The sequence below is a fragment of the Entelurus aequoreus genome, linkage group LG22 (assembly GCF_033978785.1).
Source record: "Entelurus aequoreus isolate RoL-2023_Sb linkage group LG22, RoL_Eaeq_v1.1, whole genome shotgun sequence".
In the NCBI taxonomy this organism is placed as follows: domain Eukaryota; kingdom Metazoa; phylum Chordata; class Actinopteri; order Syngnathiformes; family Syngnathidae; genus Entelurus; species Entelurus aequoreus.
This window is the reverse complement of record NC_084752.1, coordinates 39,169,301-39,189,431: the sequence shown is the minus strand read 5'-3', so window position 1 is coordinate 39,189,431 and position 20,131 is coordinate 39,169,301. Positions and strand designations below refer to the sequence as shown.

At 37.3% G+C, this 20,131-nt stretch overlaps 1 protein-coding gene across 1 annotated transcript; it reads right to left on the bottom strand.

Annotated features, from left to right (window-relative positions):
- Nucleotides 1-229: 229 nt before the first annotated feature.
- On the bottom strand, nt 230-19,001 carry LOC133639671 (dnaJ homolog subfamily A member 1-like). The gene is made up of 9 exons (XM_062033178.1): nt 18,858-19,001; nt 16,596-16,747; nt 13,626-13,815; nt 11,682-11,786; nt 9,362-9,589; nt 9,181-9,295; nt 1,415-1,530; nt 1,249-1,349; nt 230-1,163 (listed from the first exon to the last, which is right to left on the bottom strand). Exons 2-9 carry the CDS (start codon nt 16,725-16,727, stop codon nt 930-932), a joined length of 1,221 nt encoding a protein of 406 aa, XP_061889162.1. The 5' UTR covers nt 16,728-16,747; nt 18,858-19,001; the 3' UTR covers nt 230-929.
- Nucleotides 19,002-20,131: the final 1,130 nt, after the last annotated feature.

The window sequence follows — 20,131 nt, the reverse complement described above, 5'->3', positions numbered from 1 at the left end:
ATAGGGAGAAGTTTGTATTTACACGATGAGTCGGGTGTGTTTTGAACCCCTGAGGCCGACTCACCTAACTAACCTTTAGGGTTCCATGGAAGCCAGGTTAAGAAGCACTGCCTTAAAGGATGAATGAAAACAAAACAATGTGTTTTCTTTGAAAGGATGGAGAACAGATGAAAAAACATCCAAATGAAAAAGAAACCCCACAACAAAGTGTCTTAAGACAATCACTTTATTGAGGTATGAGGTGTGCACCCTGCAGCCTCCCACCTACCAAGTCAGTCAGTTCACATAACTTTTAGGCCTTTACCTCCATGATTAAAACCCACATGTTGGTCCCTAAGGTAAATAAAATGCTGCTGTTTTTAAAAGGTGACTATAATGTTTGAGGTGTCACTCACACCTTCAACAGCAGACATTTTTAACACACTGATGGCAACTCACATTGCACGTTAACCAAAATCAACACTCTTATAAATTAGTTTTTTTTTTTTTTTTAAATGTACCTTTGTAGGTCATCGTGTTAAGATCGGGTACTGTTTAGAAAACAGCCCTTTTAAAAAGGGTAAAATGGCATAAAATGTAATAAAATCAAGTTGGCGTTCACACCTTGACACACACGTTGAACTGCAAGGGATTTAGAAACACTACAAAAGAGTTCTTCCATCCTGGTATTTGAATGCTGCTGCCTTGTCCAGACACGTAAGACCACCACATTTTGCCACAGTGTCTTTGCAGCCACAACAAAAAGTCCACTGGCCACCGCCTTTGGGGGAAAAAAACCAATGACCATGGACAACTTTGTGGTTGAGCTGGACAGCTGACAAATGTAAAACCAAAACAAAACAAAAAAAGTGCAAAAAAAAAAAAAAAAAGGCGCTTCACTTAAGAAGATGAAGGGTTGGGCTTTTTTGTAACATGAATGGTGTGGTGGTTTAGGACGTCTGGCACTGAACACCTCCGCTGCTGGCGTAGTCGTCCTCGTCCACGTAGTAGTGTTGATGCCGCTGCCGCTTGCGGTTCTCCACGTCACAGTCCTCCAGGTCGGCATAGATGTACAGGTCGTCATCCATGCTCTCCGGCTGCTCCGCGTCCTCCTTGACCGGGAGGTAGCGCTCCAGCTCCTTCAGCTTGTTCTTTGGGAGGAAGTTGGCTTTTGGGAACACCACCTACAGGAAAAAGAAGGGAGGATTTCTACAAACGCCGTGCAATCTTTTCAAAATTCCAGCACACGTGTAAAGAGGCGTCGCTTACAGAAAAGTGAATTATAAGTTTGCCTTTCTCGAAGGGCCGGCGGTGCATTGGCATCCCCTCGTTGCAGACGCACTTGGTGTCGCCCGGTTTGATCAGTTCCCCTGTGGACGAGAGGGTTTCTCGCGTTTGTTACCTTAAAAGAGGTTCAGAGAGTCGCCGGACTCACCTGGATGGGAGGTGATGAGGAGGGTGCGCTTGTCAAGTGTCTGGACGGGCTTCTGGAAACCGCACAGGGCTTCTACCAGCTGTAACTCCATGGACATGGTCAAGTCCTCTCCTCTCCTGGAGACCACAGCCGTAGAGGACGTTCCCACATTTAATTAGATTCAAGATTATTTGTTGTCAATTCTTAACATGCACAAGACGCATAAGAACTGAAAAGTACATTTTCGGCACGGTCCCACTAAGAGCAGACATACGTTACACCAGGGGTCACCAACGCGGTGCCCGCGGGCACCAGGTCGCCCGTAAGGACCAGGGGCCGTACTTATCAAGCTTCTTAGAGTGCCATTTTACACTTAAGTCCTGAGAATTTGCGAAATTTAGTCCTACTCTCAAACTTAAGAATAAAAGCTTTTTATCAACGTTCTTAAGTCTAAGAATCACTCCTACTCTCCACGATATTTAAGAGACCTTCAGAGGTGTCTTAAGTGGTTAGGAGTTGCCAGCAGGGGATGGCACTGAGGCGAGAGAGACGTGCGCCAACATTCAGGGAATGGAACAATGTTTTTGTTTTTTTTGATGACGAGCAGCTGATCAAACGGTATCGTTTAGACAGAGCGGATATTATTTTTGTCACAGATTTAATACTTTTCGATTCTTTGTTGATTTCTGCATGTGTCTGCAGTGGGCTAGTATATATAGAGCCACCCACAACAGTTTCAAATGAGTTGCCTAATTAATGAATTGGAAAGAAAATGTTATGACAGTAGCGTATGTGTGTGGCCGTGAGGTGAGTGACGTCAGTGAGTGTGTGGGCGAGAGAAGAGAGGGAGCGGTAGCGTGAGTGCCGGCGGGGACTAGTTTGTTTTGTATTATTTTGTAGTTTATTGTCAAAATATACACTCCCATTGTCCACTTAAATATTTCCAAGATATTTCTTTATTCTTAGACAAGGGATTCCCTTCCGTGATTGGTCGTTTCTATGGACACAGAAATGACGTCACCTAAAATTGCGTTTACGGCACATAGTAATGTCGTAATTCAGCTCTGAGTGTGACACTTAAGATTCAGTCCTACACTTCGCTGAAAGTGTGAGTAAGACGCTTGATAACTAACTTTTAAGTGCATCTTTCAGCCAAGAATTTATTTACTCTTAAGTCAACTCTTAGCAGACTTCTTAGGAGTCATTCTAAGAAGCTTGATAAGTACGGCCCCAGATGAGTAGCCCGCTGGCCTGTTCTAAAAATAGCTCAAATAGCAGCACTTACCAGTGAGCTGCCTCTATTTTTTTAATTGTATTTATTTACTAGCAAGCTGGTCTCGCTTTGCCCGACATTTTTAATTCTAAGGGAGACAAAACTCAAATAGAATTTGAAAATCCAAGAAAATATTTTAAAGACTTGGTCTTCACTTGTTTAAATTAATTCATTAATTTTTTTTACTTTGCTTCTTATAACTTTCAGAAAGACAAATTTAGATAAAAATACAACCTTAAAAATGATTTTAGGATTTTTAAACACATACACCTTTTTACCTTTTAAATTCCTTCCTCTTCTTTCCTGACAATTTAAATCAATGTTCAAGTAAATTTTTTTTTTTTTATTGTAAAGAACAATAAATACATTTTAATTTAATTCTTCATTTTAGCTTCGGTTTTTTCAACGAAGAATATTTGTGAAATATTTCTTCAAACTTACTATGATTAAAATTCAAAAAAAATATTCTGGCAAATCTAGAAAATCTGTAGAATCAAATTTAAATCTTATTTCAAAGTCTTTTGAATTTCCTTTTAAAATTTTTGTTCTGGAAAATCTAGAAGAAATAATGATTTGTCTTTGTTAGAAATATAGCTTGGTCCAATTTGTTATATATTCTAACAAAGTGCAGATTGGATTTTAACCTATTTAAAAAATGTCATCAAAATTCTAAAATTAATCTTAATCAGGAAAAATTACTAATGATGTTCCATAAATTCTTTTTTTAATTTTTTCAAAAAGATTCGAATTAACTAGTTTTTCTCTTCTTTTTTTCGGTTGAATTTAGAATTTTAAAGAGTCGAAATTGAAGATAAACTATGTTTCAAAATTGAATTGTCATTTTTTTCGTGTTGTCTCCTCTTTTAAACCGTTCAATTAAGTGTAAGTATCATTCATTATTAATAATAACATAGAGTTAAAGGTAAATTGAGCAAATTGGCTATTTCTGGCAATTTATTTAAGTGTGTATCAAACTGGTAGCCCTTCGCATTAATCACTACCCAAGAAGTAGCTCTTGCTTTCAAAAAGGTTGGTGACCCCTGCTTTACAGGGAGACAAGACGAGACCGCCGACGGGGCAGCCATTTTTACGGCGCTCCTTAAAAAAAGGTGGGAAAAAGGTGATATTGGGAAAGGGGTGGAAAGAGTAAAAAAAATATCAATCAAAGGCTGGACCTACGGGAGGGGGTCCAGACTGAGTCCAAGGGAAAAAAACTCATTTGCACGTTACATTTAATCACAACAAACTCGCAACAGAGGGAGGGGGAGGTGGAGTAAACAAGCGGTGGTGAAGGCGTGGTTGGGGGAGGGGCGGTGCGTGCATGTATGCCCAATTGTCTTGGGTGTGATGTTGAAATGTTTTTGTGGACTGGGGCCGATCCGAGTTCGACACCGGGTGTTGTTGAGAGAAAGGGAGGTCAAAAGCGTCCATAGTTGAGGTCTCCTCTGGGGTGTTTTTGATAACACAGCGTCAAGGCCATTCGAGGGAGTCAAATCGTTGATTAGGATGTTGTTTTCCGCGAGCAGTCAGAAAAAAAACAATGACTCGCCTGCTCTATTTGTCCATGCTGGTTCTTCTCAAATTGTATTCAATTTTCCTTCTCAGCAAACGTCTCCATGATGTGATCCATCTTGCGATTCAGATCAGAAATCGCCACAGTCTGTGACGAACAGCCTTTGGGCTCCTTGAGTGGCTGCCATCGTCTTCCGAATTTGACCATACACCAGAGCAATGCCCCGCGATCACGGTTCCAAATAGGTAGATGTCTTCCACGTCCTCGATGGAAAGGACAGAGGCACATGATTCTCCATTTATCCAAGGAATCTCTCACATACCCCGTAACAAGGGTTCCATCGGGGCAGCCAGGCTCCCCCGAACCTCTTTTCCTCGTCAAAAAGACTGTCGATTGCGTCGAGAGTCCAGCTGATCATATCCATGTTTGATGTTTAGATTTGAGGACAGCGCAAAGAAAAAGGCTTCAAAAAAGTTCATACAAGACAAAAACGAAGAGAGCAAGCTGGGAAGGAGGGAGCGGAGAAAGATGCGACCGCCCTCACCAGAGGCAAGACAGAAAGAAATATTATATGGTCCACTTTCAATAAAAATAATAACAATTGTGTTTTTCATGCGCTGAGTAGTACAAAGTAGTGTGGCTGACATTCCTATTGTTGTGGTTTTGGTGCCTCCTACAAGCTCAGAATGCCCTGAGCAGCTTACATGGATCATAGCTGGCGGTAGGGTTGCAACATTTCAGGAATATTCAAAGTTGGAAACTTTCCATGGGAATTAACGGGAATTAATGGGAAATGAATGGGAATAAACATTGAATGCAACATGCTAGGTCTTGCAGCATGATTATTAGTTAAAACAACCTGATTTCATGCAAATTCAGTAGAATTTCAACCCTGCACTGTGCATTCCTCCATCACATGCTCAGATAATTGCCAGCATGCTCCACACTACAGCAGGGCTATTGAGGCCACACTAGTATTTGAGACCAAGGACTTCATCCAGTCAGGTAAGTGTTGATGATATAACTGGGGTAAATATATTTCATCTATGGTATTTAAGTTTAATAGAGGTGTAATTGCTTGTTACTATATTTCTCCGTTAGCTGTGATGCTCATTTTCCCTATGTTAAATCCCATTCATTTATGCTAACAACGTTAGCGATCCGAATTGACCTTTTTTGTGATGTGTAAAGTTGAAGTAGCAAATAGTAAATGAAAAGGTGTAGTATCTTCAGCCTGCTGTTCTGCTAGCCATTCTGTTGTCATACAAGAATGTAGCTTATAGTTTGATTTAGCATGTTCATTCATTCATCTAGCCTATTTCTATTCATTTGTCCATCACTCAAATATTTTTAAAGACTACTCCAGTTGTTTAGCTGACTATTTATATCTGTGTGTGGCATTGCATTAGTCTTTTACAAGAATAAATACATACAAAGAGAATAATGCCACGTATGATGTGTGGAGACATTTCACCCCAACCAATGCAGGCAGAAAGGTGGTGTACATTTGCAAATACTGTGCAAAGAGCTACGTCAGGTATGCCACAAAGATGCAGCAGCATATAGACAAGTGCCCAATAATATATCATTACTGTCATTCACCATTCATTCCCATATATTCCCATTCATTCCCATGTATTCCCATATATTCCATATATTCCCATTCATTCCCATATATCCCCATTAATTTCCATTCATTCCCATATATTCCCATTCATTCGCATATATTCCCATTCATTCTCATATATATTCCCATTCATTCCATATATTCCCATATATTCCCATTCATTCCCATATATTCCATATATTCCCATTCATTCCCATATATCCCCATTCATTCCCATATATTCGCATTAATTCGCATATATTCCCATTAATTCCCGTATAATCCCATTCATTCCCATTCATTCCATATATTCCCATATATATTCCCATTCATTCCCATATATTCCCATTCATTCCATATATTCCCATTAATTCCCATATATATTCCCATTCATTCCCATATATCCCCATTAATTTCCATTCATTCCCATATATTCCCATTCATTCGCATATATTCCCATTCATTCTCATATATATTCCCATTAATTCCATATATTCCCATTCATTCCCATATATTCCATATATTCCCATTCATTCCCATATATTCCCATTCATTCCCATATATCCCCATTCATTCCCATATATTCGCATTCATTCGCATATATTCCCATTAATTCCCGTATAATCCCATTCATTCCCATATATTCCCATTCATTCCCATATATTCCCATTCATTCCCATATATATTCCCATTCATTCCATATATTCCCATTCATTCCCATTCATTCCCATATATTCCCATTCATTCCCATATATATTCCCATTCATTCCATATATTCCCATTCATTCCCATATATATTCCCATTCATTCCCATACATCCCCATTCATTTCCATTCATTCCCATATATTCCCATTCATTCGCATACATTCCCATTCATTCTCATATATTCCCATTAATTCCCATATATTCCCATTCATTCTCATATATTCCCATTCATTCTCATATATATTCCCATTAATTCCATATATTCCCATTCATTCCCATATATTCCATATATTCCCATTCATTCCCATATATATTCCCATTCATATTCCCATTCATTCCCATATATTCCCATTCATTCCATATATTCCCATTCATTCCCATATATATTCCCATTCATTCCCATATATTCCCATTCATTCGCATATATTCCCATTCATTCTCATATATATTCCCATTAATTCCATATATTCCCATTCATTCCCATATATTCCCATTCATTCCCATATATCCCCATTCATTCCCATATATTCGCATTCATTCCCATTAATTCCCGTATAATCCCATTCATTCCCATATATTCCCATATATTCCCATTCATTCCCATATATATTCCCATTCATTCCCATATATTCCCATTCATTCCCATATATATTCCCATTCATTCCCATATATCCCCATTCATTTCCATTCATTCCCATTCATTCGCATACATTCCCATTCATTCTCATATATTCCCATTAATTCCCATATATTCCCATTCATTCTCATATATTCCCATTCATTCTCTTATATATTCCCATTAATTCCATATATTCCCATTCATTCCCATATATTCCATATATTCCCATATATTCCCATTCATTCCCATATATCCCCATTAATTTCCATTCATTTCCATATATTCCCATTCATTCGCATATATTCCCATTCATTCTCATATATATTCCCATTAATTCCATATATTCCCATTCATTCCATATATTCCCATTCATTCCCATATATCCCCATTCATTTCCATTCATTCCCATATATTCCCATTCATTCGCATACATTCCCATTCATTCTCATATATTCCCATTAATTCCCATATATTCCCATTCATTCTCATATATTCCCATTCATTCTCATATATATTCCCATTAATTCCATATATTCCCATTCATTCCCATATATTCCATATATTCCCATTCATTCCCATATATTCCCATTCATTCGCATACATTCCCATTCATTCTCATATATTCCCATTAATTCCCATATATTCCCATTCATTCTCATATATTCCCATTCATTCTCATATATATTCCCATTAATTCCATATATTCCCATTCATTCCCATATATTCCATATATTCCCATTCATTCCCATATATTCCCATTCATTCCCATATATCCCCATTAATTTCCATTCATTCCCATATATTCCCATTCATTCGCATATATTCCCATTCATTCTCATATATATTCCCATTAATTCCATATATTCCCATTCATTCCCATATATTTCATATATTCCCATTCATTCCCATATATCCCCATTCATTCCCATATATTCGCATTCATTCGCATATATTCCCATCAATTCCCGTATAATCCCATTCATTCCCATATATTCCCATTCATTCCATATATTCCCATTCATTCCCATATATTCCCATATATATTCCCATTCATTCCCATATATTCCCATTCATTCCCATATATATTCCCATTCATTCCCATATATCCCCATTCATTTCCATTCATTCCCATATATTCCCATTCATTCGCATACATTCCCATTCATTCTCATATATTCCCATTAATTCCCATATATTCCCATTCATTCTCATATATTCCCATTCATTCCCATTCATTCTCATATATTCCCATTCATTTCCATATATTCCCATTCATTCCCATGGACGGTGTCCAACTTTGAATAATCAAAAAAATGGTCAATATTTCCAAACTTCCCGAGTTTAACTTCCCGTGGTAAATTTCCACCCCTGTGCAACCCTAGCTGGTGGCCTGAATTTTCTCTGTAGAAATACTGTGCAGTATCTTTACTCTCATTGTCCAAATATTTACTCCTCATACTGTGTCATAGGATCGTCATTATTGTGCGATATGTTATTAATGTGCAACAACTAGAGATCGACCAGTATCTTCTTTTTCGGGGTCGATACCGATCATTAGTAGTCAAGGAAGCCAATCAACCAATATTCCTTTGCAATAAAAGTTGACTAATATACTGTACGTCTGTAAGCAGCTGGACATGGATTTATTTTGCTTTTTTAACATTTGTTTTCTGGAAACGTGGGACCAGTAGCGACATCACGTTTTATGCGGCGCAAATTTTGTGCTTAATTGAGCAGCAAAAAACATCACGGGATTATACAAACACTTTTATTACGTGCGTCTCAAAGGAGTGTCTACATTTGTATTTCAAAATATAGAAAATCATCGACTGACACACCCTCTGCCATCGACTGACACACACTCTGCCATCGACCGCTATCTCGCCATCCATGTAATGGACACCCGTGGTGTAAAAAGTTAATCGGAGTGGCTTTTAAACTTACTTTACATAGCAACAATAAAAAAGCATGTTATTGTATTGTATTCCATGTTGGGCAGCAGTTGGCTGTGAGGACAAATACACTGGACCATTGAAAACAAAATACCTAAATGAGAAGAGAAACCATTACCTGGTGAATTGTGGATGTTCCTGCTGGTCCAGGACAATGATGATGTCACCTGGCTCAAGTCCTGGCTCCTGGTCTCCCTCCCCCTGGAACAGTATCTTCTGCCCATCTTTCATTCCTGTGCACATCACATTGAGGCTTGAGTTGGTGTCCACCTTTTCCTGGCCAAGCGTGGGCTTCTCACCCTTGTCAATGTGCACCTCCAGGATCTTCTTCTGTCGCAGGATCTTCCGACCCGCGCAGGCTTTGCAGCGGTCCTTCTGGCTGATTCGCTGCCCTTGGCCCTGGCAGCTGTGACACACTGTGGACACCTGCTGGACCATACCTAGCAAGAGTTGGTGCACGCGCACCTGCATGCCCGTACCGTGGCACGTCATGCACATCTGGGCGGCCCCTTTACGACTGCCGCGACCTGACAACACACCATGAAATAAGCTGTGGTTGCGTGTGACCAGTCTTCCGCTCAGGGAATAAAACCCAAATTCTTTTGGATGACATATATGTTGAGTAAAAAGGACCCCAGAGACAGAATGGTACAATACCACGTTTTACTAAAGCTTCAGGAGACCAGCTCTTACAATGCGACAGTAGCATCAGCAAGCGAGGTCTAAACCCAAACAAAAAGAGTCAGCTTATGTAGAGCAAAACCAGCCCCTCTCGCCCAGAAAGGAGCGCTGCTGCTTCTTCAAAACAGATAAGGAACTGGCCAAAACTGCTCTGTGAGCCGACAAACAGGAGCCCTTAGAACAAAACAAAGTTTACTAGCGGACATAAGATAAAAGCAAGGAGGTCACGAGAAAACACACTGCATGGGAAAATACTAACTGTTTTAAATGGGTTATACTTATAGTTGTTTTCTTACAGGTAGGGGTTGGTTTAACTGCCACCCCTGTTTCCTCTGAGGGGCCACAGACTGATAAAATCAAAGTATGAGGGGGCCATGTTGATAGTTTTCACCTTCAAAATCAGTACAATATACAGATTTTTTTTAAAAAAAGAACTAGAAAATGCAATTTCAGTAGAATTTTTGTATGAATGCTAAACAGCCAAAACTGAAATGCTAACAGTTAGCATGCTAGCCAGATAGCATCAAATTACAAAAAAAGATGCGCAAATTGAGTTAAAAAAGCTGGCAGAGTAACAATACGATGCTAACAATAGAATGTTTACAGTTACAATTTGTGAAGTACCAAAATATGACACTGAGGTTTGTATCCGCTAAATTAGCTATATAAAAAAATAATCTAGCATGTTAATGTCAGCATTAATAAATGCTAATTGTGACATGCGTCAATTATCGAAATATATTACTTTGAGGTGTGTACCTGAATTTTTTTTAGGCTAGCCTGCCAACATTAGCTTGCATCAAAATGTTCAATCATGTCAATTATTAACTAAAAAAAAGCTGGCATACTAAAAAGGTATCATTCATCAAGTACCAAAATATTTGAAGGTGAGGCGTGTCCCTGCAAAATTATCCAAAAAAAGCCAGCATGCTAATGTTAAAATGCTAACAATTGTGCTGCGGGCCGCACTTTGGATCCCTCTGGGCTATACCATCCTATCAGGCAATCCTCGGCTTGGTCTTCACTGGCTCCCCATATAAGACAGAATCCAATATTAAAATCTCCCTCCTTACCCACCAGTGCATCCATGGCAACGCCCCATCCCATCTGAAAGAACTTTGAACCCCTTAAACCAGCCCCAGACACCCCTGGTCCAGCAAATCAAACGGTCTCACACCCAGAACCAAGCTTTGCACGAGGGGGGACCCTGCCATCTGCTCATCATATTATTTACCAGCAACATAAAGTGAAACAGAGGCAGAGGTGTCCTGCCACAGTCAGTAACAAACAGTGTTGGGACTAACCCATTACTAAGTAACGCGTTACTGTAACACTGTTAGTTTCGGCGGTAACTAGTAATCTAACGCGTTATTTTTTTATATACAGTAACTCAGTTACCGTTACTGCATGATGCGTTACTGCGTTATTTTACGTTATTTTTATGTAGTATCGGCTAGAAACTGAAGATCTGAGTGGGTTTTATTGGAGCGCTCCGGTGGAAAAGAAGAGGCGTGCTTTCTGTGGGTGGGGGAAACGCCCCATCCCATCTGAAAGAACTTTGAACCCCTTAAACCAGCCCCAGACGCCCCTGGTCCAGCAAATCAAACTGTCTCACACCCAGAACCAAGCTTTGCACGAGGGGGGGACCCTGCCCTCTGCTCATCTGCACCCCGCCCCTGGAACATTCTCCCAAACCACAACAAAACCCCACAGACAGTGGAATCCTTCAAAACTCTCTTTTCAACAGCACATTCCCCTCCTAAGCACTTTTAAGTTGTTTTTAATATTTTATGGCTCACCTTCCTGTTTTTATGCTTGTTTTTAATACCCATTGTTGCACTTTGAGATTTGTTAAAACTATAAAGTGCATTATAAATACAATGAATTATTATTATTAGAGAAAATCAAAGCACGTGCTAATCATAGGCTAGAATGTACCTTCACATCTCTCACAAATGGTATTCTTCTGAACAGACAACTTCCTGGTGGCGCCATTGTAAAGATCATCAAGCGTCACTGAAATCTGGTGCACGATGTTCTTCCCTGTAGTGGGAGGAAGAAATCATCAACTGATATATATATATATATATTTTATTCTTCAGCAGGTAATGACATTGCATGAGTACTGATCCACAGTTCAAAAGTAAAGACAAAACAACATGTACATGGTACACTGCAAAAAGTGAAATCTAAGTAAGATGCAATATCTCAAATAAGGGTGATATTTGCTTATTTTCTTCTAATAAGATAATTCTTACCACTAAACAGATTTTATGTTAGAGTGTTTTACTTGTTTTAAGTGTTTTGCTCCTAAATGATCTCAGTAAGATATTACAGCTTGTTGCTGAGATTTGATGAGCTATATTGAGTAAAACATGCTTGAAACTAGAATTTCAACTGTTGTGTCATCAACACTCACAAGTAGAAAACTACTTTTTTAAAGTAATCATTTTTTATTTCAAGCATGAAATAAAAAATCACGATTGCCACATTTGTGTCTCATAATTAAAACAGATGACAGCCAAATGGACTTTGCTGTTTTATTTCCAATGAAACAATAGAAAATAGGTACTCATATAGTAGTACAGTTGGCACAGTACAGTAAACTGACAGTTAATATTTAAACATTTAACATTTCAAACAATTTTGAACAGAAATAGTTCATGCACATTTAGATAAATTCCTCAAAATTACAATTAAAAACATTTTGGCAGGGGGCCGGGCTGTATATATGTGCACTAATTGACTGAAAGAGCACGCACTTGGCGCGATGATGTCATGTTATCCGTGGAAAAATGCATTTTTAAACAATAGGATTTGCCTGAGCGGCTAGGAGACCCCGAGAGTAACAAACACTTGCCTTGTTGCCTTTCCATTAAGAACAATAAATTAGTTTTTAGTAGGGATGTCCGATAATGGCTTTTTGCCGATATTCCGATATTGTCCAACTCTTTAATTACCGATACTGATATCAACCGATACCGATATCAACCGATATATACAGTCGTGGAATTAACACATTATTATGCCTAATTTGGACAACCAGGTATGGTGAAGATAAGGTCTTTTTTTTTTAAATTAATAAAATAAAATAAGATGAATAAATTAAAAACATTTTCTTGAATAAAAAAGAAAGTAAAACAATATAAAAACAGTTACATAGAAACTAGTAATTAATGAAAATTAGTAAAATGAAGTGTTAAAGGTTAGTACTATTAGTGGAGCAGCAGCACGCACAATCATGTGTGCTTACGGACTGTATCCCTTGCAGACTGTATTGATATATATTGATATATAATGTAGGAACCAGAATATTAATAACAGAAAGAAACAACCCTTTTGAGTGAATGAGTTTGAATGGGGGAGGGAGGTTTTTTGGGTTGGTGCACTAATTGTAAGTGTATCTTGTGTTTTTTATGTGGATTTAATTAAAAAAAATACAAATAAAATTTTTTAAAAAAAACGATACCGATTAAAAAAAAAAATGATACCGATAATTTCCGATATTACATTTTAAAGCATTTATCGACATCTCTAGTTTTTAGTATAAGTTTGCTGGTTTCAGCACATATCATTATGTCAAGATAATGGCACTAGCATTTACTTCATTTAAGAATGTTTTTCAACATATTGAGCAAAAAGGTCTCTTTTGTTTTCTACCAAGAAAATTGCACGTGTTATTAGTGAGAATATACTTATTTTAAGCTATTTTTGGGTTCATTGAGGTTAGCTAATTTGACTTGTTTTGGAAATTCTTGACAAGCCAAATTTTCTTGTTCTATTGGCAGATCATTTTGCTTAGTTCAAATAAAATACCCCTCGTTTTTGTATTTGTTTTTCTTGTTTTTGAACACTGACTTTTTGCAGGGCATGTGTCTGTACCTTTTCTTTCTCGGTGCATCCGACTCCCGCCTCCAAAAAACAAGTCAAAGATGTCCATTGGCGATGCAAAGCTTCCTCCTCCTCCGCCGCCACCACCTCCTTCTTTTATGGCCTTTTCTCCTCCACGGTCATAAATGTCTCTTTTCTTAGCATCTGACAAGACTTCGTACGCCTGTGAGATTTGCTTGAACTACAAAGGGTATGTCAAACACAAACGGCATGAGACATGCAGTAAATACAGAGGCACACAGCAGGGCTGGCTGATAAAACGACACCAATCTGTATCGCCATCGACACGTAATCAATGTTAACTAAAAATGCATCCTATTATTTTTTTCCCCCTTTCTTTGTCGGAAGAAACCGAAAGTCGCAAAGCAACGTTGGTTGCATGAACATAAAGGCACGCCATCAGCCAATCAACTAACAGTATCACGTTTGGTTGCGCCCTCTTGTCGTATCACGGTTGATTCTTTACATGGCGTGAGAAGAGAAACTACAAATGAGTGCTGCAGACAGCAAAGAAATGGTGGATAAGACAGGAAACGTCACCTGAGAGTGTCAGTTTTATGGATTTTTCAAAAGACCGACTGTAGTCATAAACTGCCAAGATACCTGTGGCGGTGGGGGCGTGGCTATGGGCGTGGTCACCATGACATCATCGAACAATTTGCATAATTTACTGCAATGATATGATTTTCTCTAAAAAGGCTCAAAAAATGTATACTTACTAATTAATAATAACAGTTTTGTTTTAAACGTCCATCCATCCATCCATTTTACAATATAATTACAACACTTTATGTACATATTTATATACAGATTTGAACAATACATTATTCACTGAAATATATTTATTAATTGTGGTTCTTACAAAAAATATATCTCATAAAATATAAAAGCTAAAATGTCTCTTAAAGCTCTGCCCCTTTAATTAGTGCATACTAAATAATTTAACTTTAGCCTACTACTACAACCATATCATTTACCAGCAACATAAAGTGAAACAGAGGCAGAGGTGTCCTGCCACAGTCAGTAACAAATAAACAGAAAACAGTAGTGGTCAAATACAAATAAGGCAACAAGAGAAGTATCCTACACTTCTCTTTGGTAAAGTAAATCTGAACAGCCTATATGGGCATCTACATTAACTATATGATTTGCCTGAGAAGCTGGACAGGACAAAAACAAAAACAACATTTTTTTTTTTTTTTTTTTAAATTTGATTTGTGGCGGACGTAATTCTTTCGTGGCGGGGCACCACAAATAAATGAATATGTGGGAAACACTGTAGTCCGACCAATATGGCCTGTAAATAATGCAAGGCGCTCGTCCCCACCAAAACCGCTAATACCACACCAACTCACCCTTTAAAGCACAGCTAAAACTTCCTGGAACTAAACCTGCAGACAATGTTTACATTGTTACACTTTACTATGCATCTCATACGTATTCCTTTATTTTGCACCTTCATTTTAAGAGGTTATTGCCAAGTGTTCAATGTGATTTTGTTGACATAGTTTGAGTGTTTTTCATGGTTGTGTTGACATTGATTGGCAACACTAAATGGGCCCTAGTGTGTGAATGTTGTCTATCTGTGTTGGCCATGTGATGAGGTGGCGACTTGTCCAGGGTGTACCCCGACTTCTGCCTGAATGCAGCTGAGATAGGCTCCAGCAGGCCCGGCCTTAACCAATCTGGCGCCCTAGGCAAGATTTTAGGTGGCGCCCTCCCACATCGGCAGTGAAGTGTATATACTCACAAGAAACCGAATAGCTTTGTCTTTTACCTTTTTTTTTACTTAAAGAAAGCAAATTAACAATCAGAATTGTTAACAAGATAAAAAAAAACTATGGATAAATAAATGAATACAAAAAATAAAAAATGAATATATGAAATACAATATTTTTTACATACATAAACACAAAATAAAACGTGTCAACAAGTTGCATAAAATAAATTAAAAATACAATATAAATAAGGCACTGCACAAAACAAGATATCAAACCAGTATGACTTTAACACCTATATTACAAAAAAAGGGGATCCAACAGAGTTCTCTATTTGTGCTTTTTAATATTGCATTAACTAGAATGACTTACAGATTACTGTACACCAGGGAGTACTGTAATTACCTAACGTTACATTATTATTTTCCATAACAATTTAGCCCCCTCCACAATATTAACCCGACGTTAAAACAGAACTAGCTATTTATTGATTAGGAATTGCCGAATCATGTAACATTAGCTTAATGCTAAAAAGCCAGGTTACTATCACATTCTGTAACAGACAAATAATTTTATGTAGGCTAACGTTACCTACCTGCTACCTCTGTCTTTTTCTCGTTTCTCCTCCTCTTCTTTTCTATTTTTTCTTCCCTGGGCACCTGACAGTTTTGGCCGTTTTGACATCTTGTGTTGATTTTTTGATGTGGTAAGAGTCATGATACGGGAAGGGAGGGGGCGCACCGTGCGGGGGGAGGGGGCGTAATGTTGTAACAAATAATATTTCTATTAAATAGGCTTTACTTTGCATTTTAATTAACGTGGGATTATTTTATGTATTTAGAAATAATAGTACCAACTTTTTTATTTTTTTCCTCCAACATTTGTGGCACTGGCGTGGCGCCCCCTGATGGACGGCGACCTTAGCATTTGCCTGTACGGCCTATGCCACGGGCCGGCCCTGGGCTCCAGCACCCCCTGCGACCCCAAAAGGGACAAGCGGTAGAAAATGGATGGATGGATGGTGTTGACATTTCCTTTTCTGCCTTAAATGGTTGAGGGGATGACAATCAGAGGAGGATTAAATTTTTTAAATAAAAATGTATATTTAATTTTTTGTCTTTTGATCCTCATTTTAGATGGGTTATAAAAATACCAATAAAATATATTGCGATGAAGTTTTCAGCCATATCGGCCAGCCCTACCACACAGAATACACGGCACAAAACAGCAGTCCACTTCTTACCTTCTCTCCTTCCGCAGGATTTTTGTCAGGATGATATTTGAGAGCGAGTTTGCGATAAGCCCTTTTGAGTTCGTCCGGAGTGGCGTTGGCTTTCACACCCAATATGTCATAGAAAGCCGTTTCCTTCACCATGTTTACCTTGAGATGATAACCTTAGAAGAAGCAGAGGTAGAGGAAACATATGTCGTAATTCAATTCCAATGGAATGGTGATTTTAATCAGCATTTTTTTCTTGTTGAAGATTGTGATGACCTCCAACTCCTCCATACTTTCAAAATTGGCTGCATGAACTTGTTTCAGTTATACATATGGAGAAACTGCGATACAGCGGACAATCCACTCAAAGAAAACGGGAGGACTCCAGGGGCCCTGTGATGAAATATCTTGACTGCAAAAGTCAATAGACTGGTTTGGTCAGATGGTTAATGTATGAAATATTGTTATTATTATTAGCTATTTTTGTTTGTTATTATCTTAGTTTCTTTTCATTTTGGAGTTTCTCTAGTTCATGTAAGCTTCTCTCGGTATAGCTTGGTTGATAGAGTGGCCGTGCCAGCAACTTGAGGGTTCCAGGTTTGATCCCCGTTTCCGCCATCGTAGTCACTGCTGTTGTGTCCTTGGGCAAGACACTTTACCCACCTGCTCCCAATGCCACCCACACTGGTTTAAATGTAACTTAGATATTGGGTTTCACCATGTAAAAGCGCTTCGAGTCACTAGAGAAGAGCGCTATGTAAACATAATTCACTTCACTTATACATATAGAGAAACTGCGATACAGCGGACAATCCACTCAAAAAGTAGCATTACTGCTAATATGTAGCATCATTTGAGAAGTCACCTGCTAGAGAATGAAGAGTGCTTACTCCGCATGTCAACATCTCCGTGCGGTGCCACACGCCCACACCATCAAAATGCCGAGGCAAACATTTCCGGATCAACACCGTATGAAAAAAAAGAGTCGACAACAAAAGGAGATAACGTCCGCAGGAACCTACCACATAGTGAAGGACAAACACTATTTGATTTCCTATTATTTGCAGCTCATTTTTATTTGACACTTATTGAAATATCTTGTGTGACATCATGTTTTTAAACTATTGTAGTGGCGTTCTGTACAAAAAGTGCATTTTAATTTAGTGTTGTTTTGATAAGTCATCTTAGTGACATCATACACAAAAGTGCACTAATAGCTTGTTTTAAAATGTCTCTGACAATCTTGCACTTTCTGGTTTGGAAATGACATGAATGTTTGTGCCACTGCTTAATAACTGTTTAATAAATACACTTTTGCTAAATTGACTTAGTTGTGATTTCCCTTTTTGCATGAAAGTTTAAAATGAGCATATATTAATGCAGTATGAAGAAGAATGTTTTAATGTAGACACATAGAATCATCATACTGCTGTGATTATATGCATCAAGTGTTCATTCAAGGCTAAGGCAAAATATCCACATATATATGGTGCATCGCGATATGGCCTAAAAATATCGAGATATTAAAAAAAGGCCATATCGCCCAGCCCTAGTTGTTATTATTATTTGCTATTTTTATTTTACTTTCTTTTCATTTTGGATGTTCTCTAGTTCATGTAAGCTTCTCTCAATGGATGTGTGAATGTGTGTGTGAGTGTGTGTGTGTGTGTGTGTGGGGGGGGGGGTTTGTTTTTATTTGTATATATTTATATATGTTATATATATTTATGTATGTTTTGGCTGGTGTTATTTTTGGTAAACAATCAATACAAATATTTTTTTTTAAAAAGAAAAAAGATTGTGATGACACGGAAATGAAACTGAAACCCACACCATTTGATGCAACAACTTGCCAAACACTTTTAGTGCCTCTAAAATAATTGACATGATTGAACATTGACATTTATCACAGCTAATAACGAGCATTTAAAGTATAGGTCCAAAATAAACAATGTACGATTTTACGTGCAATGAAATACTTCTACTCGCACACCGTTACTCGTTTAATTCCTATTTATTTGGAGAATCCCATAAACGCATATACACTTAAGGCGACAGCCAAAAATGATTTTTTCAACTCATATCTAATAGAATGTAGACATATTATTAAGAGTATGTAGATATAATATTAAGAGTGATAACAGTGACTCGTCTGTACGGCCCTGCACGGCTACAGCTAACACGCTAGCCAAGCTACAGTGCTAACATTATCAAGGTGTTTTCCACCGACTGAATTAAGACACACACATTCACAAAACACGTACGATTATAACAATAGGCACCAACCTTAACAGAAGAAACAATTTTAAACGGCTAAAAGGACGAGCGCCGGTCAAAATTCCAGAATGTTCCCCCAGACATGGGCATAGCGCTGCATTGACGTCATCAACATGCGATTTAAGGACCAACGTTGACGTCATCAACATGCGATTAAGGATAGGTCAGGAGTAAACAACATGGACGTCATCAAAATGCGACCTAATTTTTAATTTTTTTTATTTTTTTGTTTTGTTTATTTGCCTGCAACGTGTCTTTTTTTAAATATTTTTTAAAAAAAAATGTGTTATAAACCTTTATTTATAATCTTCAACATTTACAAACAAAAGAGAAATAATAATAATCAAAACAAGTACAAAAACAGTACAAATCAGCGCCAGGGGGTTGTAAACTCAATAGAGTAACTAAAATAGAATACAAACCAATATAACAAAGAGTAAATCCATTGCTCACACAAGTTCAGTAAATAATTAAAATTTGGAACACAGAATCATGGTTTTCACAGCTTTTTGGTTGTCAGAGGTAGAGAGTGTTTTAATGTAGATTTCTAAATCATGCGACTTAGGTTTATTTTTTTAATTATTTTTTAAAATGTTATAAACCTTTATTTATCAATTGCAGAACAGCACCATGGGGTTGGTCATGCGACTTAGGTTTTTAAATTTTGTATTTATTTATATGTATATATATATTTTGAATTTTATAAACCTTTATTTATAAATTGCAACATTTACAAACAATTGAGAAATAATAAAAATCAAAATAAGTACAAAAACAGTACAAAAACAGAGCCATGGGTTGCGACTTAGGTTTTAATAAAAAAAAACATTATTTATATATATATATATATATATATATATATATATATATATATATATATATATATATATATATATATATATATATATAATTTTATAAACCTTTATTTATAAATTGCAACATTTACAAACAATTGAGAAATAATAATAATCAAAATAAGTACAAAAATAGTACAAAAACAGTACAAAAACAGTACAAAACAGCGCAAGGAGGTTGTAAACTCAATAAAGTAACTAAAATAGAATGCAATATATTTATATATATATATATATATATATATATATATATATATATATATATATATATATATATATATATATATATATATATATATATATATATACATGTATATATATACATGCTGTGTTCCAAATTTAAATTATTTACTGAACTTGTGTGAGCCTATGGCTTTGCACTTTGTTATGTGTATATATATATATATATATATATATATATATATATAT

Excerpts from the sequence above, each read along its gene's own strand:
- LOC133639671 (XM_062033178.1), bottom strand. The coding sequence starts at position 16,727 with ATGGTGAAGGAAACGGCTTTCTATGACATATTGGGTGTGAAAGCCAAC. Across the intron at positions 11,787-13,625 it reads GATGCACCGAGAAAGAAAAG|GGAAGAACATCGTGCACCAG; the intron begins GTACAGACACAT and ends CTCCCACTACAG. Across the intron at positions 1,350-1,414 it reads CCTCATCACCTCCCATCCAG|GGGAACTGATCAAACCGGGC; the intron begins GTGAGTCCGGCG and ends TCTCGTCCACAG.